The 6,310-nt window shown below is 41.3% G+C and overlaps 1 protein-coding gene across 1 annotated transcript; it reads left to right on the top strand.

Moving 5' to 3' along the window:
* Nucleotides 1–575: 575 nt before the first annotated feature.
* LOC149028923 (uncharacterized) lies at nucleotides 576–2,107 on the top strand. Its single transcript, XM_089149432.1, has one exon. The coding sequence runs from the start codon at nucleotides 952–954 to the stop codon at nucleotides 1,801–1,803; it is 852 nt and encodes a 283-aa protein (XP_089005558.1). The 5' UTR covers nucleotides 576–951; the 3' UTR covers nucleotides 1,804–2,107.
* Nucleotides 2,108–6,310: the final 4,203 nt, after the last annotated feature.

The raw sequence follows: 6,310 nt of genomic DNA, 5'->3' as shown, positions 1-6,310 counted from the left end.
TGTAAGTTACTCAATTTTTCCTTTTTTTTTTTTATATATTTTACTTTCATTAAATATATTTTACTTTCATTAAATAGTGACGTTTTAATTGAACAGAAAACCATAGATTTTTGTTTACCTAAAAACAACCTTGAATTTTGAATTTACAAAAGTAAAGAAAAGCCTTCGATAGTTGTTTGTTTATTTGACATATTTTTCTTACGAGACAAAATTATCCACGTGACCCTACCCTAGAAGAAATTATATATAGTATATATAGTATCAAAGATAGCAATTACATGACAAAAGAATGTGAAGAGAAAGCAACAAGTGGAAAAAAAAATCCTGTGCTGTGTAGTAGTGTACTTTTATACTAAGTCATAGGCTGAGATTTAAGCTTTATAGATTTTTTGTTTTCCCAGCCTAGATTTGGTATAAAAGTACAATGCTATGCAGCAGATGATGTTTTCCCTCAAGTGGGTCATCTCCAAGTCACCCTCTGATTCGCTCCATCACAAACTGTGCTTGGGGGAGTTACTTCAGACATCGTCCCACCATATATTAATGTACGGTGCCGATCTGCAGATCGGAACCCCTTATCAAGATTCTCATGAATTTCTTACTTTAATCGAGATTTTGACTGCAGAACTTCGGAAGATGTCCTATGCGTTTCAGGTAGTTTACCAATTTCTATCCAAACGGACACCCCTGATTTCTTTCTTGTCCTAACCTTGAGGATTCTTTTTCCCACTCACAACTACCACCTCATGATTCATTCAAAAGCCCTGACATAGACTGATGGACATTCCCAAATTCACGTTTGATCTAATCTTGTAGCAGCGACTGTCTTCTCAAGAGTTGCTTAACTCAGTCACTGTAAGTTGCAGGAACTTGGTTGTGTTGTTGCCAATTTCTCTCTTCAAACTCAGGTTTCGAGCCCAATCAAGGTGGGTAATCTCTCCCAATTCCCAAATGGGGAAAGCTGCAAGAAATTGGTTTCAGATCTATCAAATTTACGGCATGGAAGAATGGCAAACTGTACTTTTTCTCCTAATCCATGCTTTCCTTTTTTCATTTTTCTCTTTCCTTTCCATCTACTACTTCAATTCAATCTGTTCGGTTATCGAATCTCTCAGCCCAGCACTTACCGCCGGAGCTTCTCGCTACGTTGCGAGCTTCGCTTGCTCAGTTACAGGAATCTCCGCCTTGTGTCTCTTCTACAGCACCGGCAACATCTTCTACTCCTCCGTTTCCCTCCACTGGGAGATCTCTCAGCGCATGATCAACGTTGTTAGCGATTGGTCAACAGTGAAAACAGCCTTGGACGTCGGTTGCGGGCGAGGTATTCTCCTTAATGCAGTGGCGCTACAGCTTAAAAAGGAAGGAAGTTGCGGTTGCGTGGTGGGCTTCGATTGCCGGAAAACAGCAGTGGAGACGCTGCACACGGCAGCGCTGGAAGGAGTTCAGCAATACGTGACTGTCAAGGAAGGAGATGTCCGACGGATGCCATTCACTCAGAATTACTTCGATGTGGTGGTGTCGGCCGTGTTCCTGCACACGGTGGGGAAGGACTTGGGCCACCGGACGACGGCAGCCGCGGCGGAGAGGATGAAAGGGTTGGGGGAGATGGTTAGGGTTCTGAAGCCCGGTGGAACAGGGGTGGTGTGGGACCTGGTTCACATGCCGGAATATGTGCAGCGACTGCAGGAGCTTCGAATGGAGGATATATGTGTTTCGGAACGTATTACGGCTTTCATGGTTAGAAGCCATATCGTGTCGTTTCGGAAACCGCGTCAGGATGTGGGTGCACCGGCTTTCTGTTAACCGAACTAATCTCTGATTGGAAGACCTGTAGAATGGCGAATGGTATTTTATTATCTTTAATTTTAGGTTTTTTTTATTATTATTTTTATTTTTATTTTTCATTTGGCCCACTTAAATTGGGCCCAAAATATTGTTTGTCCACTTATAAGTGGATTTTATTATAGTTGGCCCAAAGTTATGAATTTCATGTATTACAAAAAACCCAACGTTAACTTTCGAACACCTACTGTTAAACTTAAATGTGATTTGATGTAAATGCCCTTACCCCACTCAAATTATTATATTGCCCCTAGTTTTAAGTTCCCTCCCAACGTCTCTCTTATAACCTCTCTCACGATCCACTATTCACACCAGGAGCTCCTCTATCACGACCAAGTTTCTTCTTCCTCCGCCTCCAGCTCCCGAACTCCGTCGCCACCAACTGTTGCTAGTAGTCAACACTAACGACTAGTGTAACTCATGAACGCACCACCTCTCAACATCTCTAGCCTCTGCAATGCCTTGGGCAACCTCTGCCGCAAGTGGGTGAAGCATAGTCATTGATCAACACCACCACTGACTCTCTCGTGAGCTACAGGGCCTTCAATCGTCTATATCAAGTATGGTCATGGGTGTTTGGCACACCAATGCACACAACCACAAGCAACCCAGGTGTTCAGCGTACCTTGTGCACCTAGTGCTCGATGAAATGCTTGTGTAGGCACCGTGATAGCACACAGGCACATTGCGTTCGTAGAGCCCCCACAGGAGGCTCCAACATAGGCCCAGTGGCACCCTTGACCCCCCCATGCGTAGGCCCCAATGCTGGACCATAATCAATGATATTCTCAAGTGTTATATTCTATTTCATTCTCAAGTGGAAGAACCCTCGATTCGCGAAGAAGGCTTGGATCTTGCTTTGACTTTCAGATCTTTTAGAAGTTAGTTAAGAACTCTCTTATTTTCCTTGAATTCTATATTGTGAGAGAGTAGTTCCCCCCCCCTCTAAAATTTTGTAGTGGTGAGTTGGACTGATTATATCATTTTCCATCAATAATCTTGATTGGATCATGTTAGGATATGGATTTTCATATCCGAATCAAGGGCTGAAATCCAAAATTAGATCGAGGATGAGTGATCAAAAGTCTGAATTTCGGACTTGGAAAACTGCCAGAAAAGCGAGTGGTTGCTTAAGGAGGTCGCTTGAACCAACCAGCTCAAGCAACTGCCTTAAGCAACCACTCCACTTCCAGAGGCTATTTTGATGCTATTTTTGCTCTATTTAGATCTCAGACCATAATGTAACTTCTTAACCCTAATCCAAGTGTTCTCTAAGGTCTATTGGAATGGTTATTTGAGAGATTTAATACATTTTTCTATGATATTTCTGCTAAGATAGGTAAGGTTACAATGCATAAATGATTGACACGATGTTATGATGATTGCCTATCACTATTGTGAAATCCAGCCCAAACCCTAACCTGAAAATCCATTTGTTTGTAGGTTTGAAGACCCGAAGTGAAGGTAGAAGGCAATTGTGGGCCATCTCAGTGGAAGACATGGTGTTTGAACCAAAGCCATGGAGATTGATGATGGAGTTCCCTATATGGAAGCCTTACTTGATTTGAAGAAGAAACTGCATCTTGAAGATGAAGAGCTTTGTTGATGGACTTGAGCCCTAGTTGGACATGTTTTGGAAGGCTCCTCAATGCTAGGTAAGTCACTTGTTTGAGTTGGGAGAAGTCCCTTTGGAATTTTGAGGTTTGGAGCTTGAAAACCCTGTTTTTGGACTTGCTCCCTGGTTGGTGTTGGTCAATCACTTGACAGACCAACAGCGACAGGGGCTGTTTTGTGAATTCTAATTTTTTAGGGTTTTGATGCTCTTTATATTAGAATTTTGTGGTAATCAGCCCCATTATATTCCTAAGCCTCTAGAGAATGTGAGAAGCCTCTCTCAAGCACTCACATTGGAATTTTGGAAGATCCTCATCAAATCCTCAAAGCTTTTCGGCGCTTCTTCCTTAGGGTTGGTATTCACTCCTACTTGCACTTCATCTATTATCCTATTGAATTCTTCTATTCTCTATGATTAGGAGGATGATCTTATGTCATTCCCATGACTGATCCTTCAATCCCTGCTGTCCTAGACTGAATCTCCATACACTCTATGACTTTGTGAATCTCCACATGATGATTTCGAAGGGAAATCAAGTGTATCTTCATGATTGAATATCCATTCTAGGTTTTTGATTTCTAAAGCATGCTAGATTCATTACCATGATGATTTTTTACTATGATCTACTGTTCTTTTCTTTCTAGAGTGAATTCTCATTCCCTTTCCGATAATTCACAAATTGATTTCGATGAAACCTAGTTTTTTATTAAATTAGAATTCTACTCTAACGATCATTGTTGATGCCTAATCTATGCTAGATAGTCTTAGTCTCCTATTTTAGAGTTTCCCTTCAAATTTTTGAGTGTTTCGAGTCTTGAAAGTTGAGTTTCGGTTAAAAAATTAGGGTTTCCATCAATACAGAACAGGCTTGGTTGATCACCTTGGTCGATTAGCCTAACAGACCAAGCTGACCGACCAACAGAGTCAGTGACAGCAAGGTTTGCCCAGTTTTGATCTGTTTCACTTCCAATCTTCGAGGGTTTGTTCCTAATGCTTAACCTATGTTTTTTTAAGGTTTGTTTCCTGACTTTGGACCTATCCTCATCCTTTTCTTTGGAGTTTTTCAAGATTAACTAAGGTAAGGACGTTTGTTCCCAAATAACCTAAAATACATGTTTGCTTATATTTGATTTGAATTGCATGATCATACTACTGTTTCATGACTTTCTTATAGTTACATTGCTGTTGTAATTATTGTAACTATAGTAGGACTTGCTCATGTGATTCAATTGTTATTCTGATTATGAATGATTGGTTATTTCCCTATGTGATGATTCATCAGTTGTGGTTATGAATGACTGATTTGGAATGTGTTTGCCTAAGTTATAATTGGGGAATGGGGAATGTCCTTTTGACATTTCTGTCTTTGGACACCAGTGGAGGTGGTATGAGACGCTTTCCTATGGTGCCCCTTGACTCTTTCCCTAATTATTGGTTGACATACTTAGGTCTTGTCTTGCAGTGTTTGCCTAGGATTACCTTGTTATATCAAATATGATTTAGAAGGGAATTGAGATCGAGTGACCCATGGCAGCAATGGGGATTTGTGGGCATTTAAGACCAGTAACCAACATGAATCACATTGTGGGGGCCATTCATCGGTAGGGTTGCAAAATAGACTTGGGCTCATGGGCACTCAAGATCGGTAACCAACCCGTGAGAGGACATGAGAGATTCTCATTTACTATTTGTGGATGACCAATAGGGTTAATGAGTCCGTAGTCTGAGTTGGTTATAGCCATAGGATACGATTACTTTAGTGGAAATGATTGTGAGAGGCAAGGAATGGAAGTATCTAACCCTGACTTGAACTAAGTAGATGGCTTGCATTGGGCTAAGATTAACCCTGACATGCACCAATACTCAGACCAATGGTTGTCACATCCACCTTGCCGGTATCCTATTTGGAATACCCGAGTGTGTGATCCACAGCCCCGAAGGTCAAGTTTAGGAACGATCATATCTGTAAAATCCAGCTTTTACCTAACCTTGACCTGACCCGGTCATTGTTATGTTTGTAGGTCCAAAGACCCGAAGTGGTGGTAGGAGGGACTTATGGGCCCTACTGGTTGATGACGTAATGTCGGGATTCCAGTTTATGGACATTGATGATGCTGCTCCTTCCTTGAGCACATTACCAGTGTTAAGTTAGAATCTGCGCACTGATGAAGAGCGAGACAGTTGAAATAGCAAACGAACTCCTGTGCATAATCCAAAGGTACTCCCTGAAACTAGACCTCTTGAGTGAACTGTAGGAGAAAACCCCATGCAATTTGACCTTGTATAGCCCTCCAAGTCCGCACCTAAAGTTGCTGAACTATTCTGTAAAAATTCTGCAGAGTTTGTTTTGGTCGATACTATTGGTCGATACCATCGACCAAAGGTATCGACCAACAAGTCTGCTGAGCCCAGATTTAAAGATTCTTAGAATATTCTTTTCTATTTATTTATTCCTCGAGACTGGAGCCCTATCCTCGCGTCTTTAACATCTGGGAACGTGAGAGAGCCTCCCAAGAACTCCTCCTTGGTAGTGGTGAAGCATCTTCTTCATCAATCATTGCCAACCACTTATTCTTACTTTCTTGTTCCACTTTAAAGGTATGACTCTCTCTCCTAATCACTTTCTCACTCATCTTTTCTCTATTATACTGTTGGGACCATGGTCAAGGTGCTGCAACCTTGCATACACCTTGCCATGAACCTTCTAAACCCCATACAATGATGTTTTCACCGATATGACTATGATTGATTCACCTCATGATCATTGACTACACATTTCCATGATTTATTGCTTACCAACTTGCTTTATTTACCAAAACTGAGATGAAGCTCGTGATTTACTTAATCTATACC

The sequence above is a fragment of the Hakea prostrata genome, chromosome 1, assembly GCF_041222555.1.
Source record: "Hakea prostrata isolate BN-2017 chromosome 1, UWA_Hpros_2, whole genome shotgun sequence".
Lineage (NCBI taxonomy): Eukaryota > Viridiplantae > Streptophyta > Magnoliopsida > Proteales > Proteaceae > Hakea > Hakea prostrata.
Note: the sequence above shows the minus strand (reverse complement) of the source record. Positions and strands in the feature narration are given on the sequence as shown.

Excerpts from the sequence above, each read along its gene's own strand:
- LOC149028923 (XM_089149432.1), top strand. The coding sequence starts at position 952 with ATGGGGAAAGCTGCAAGAAATTGGTTTCAGATCTATCAAATTTACGGC.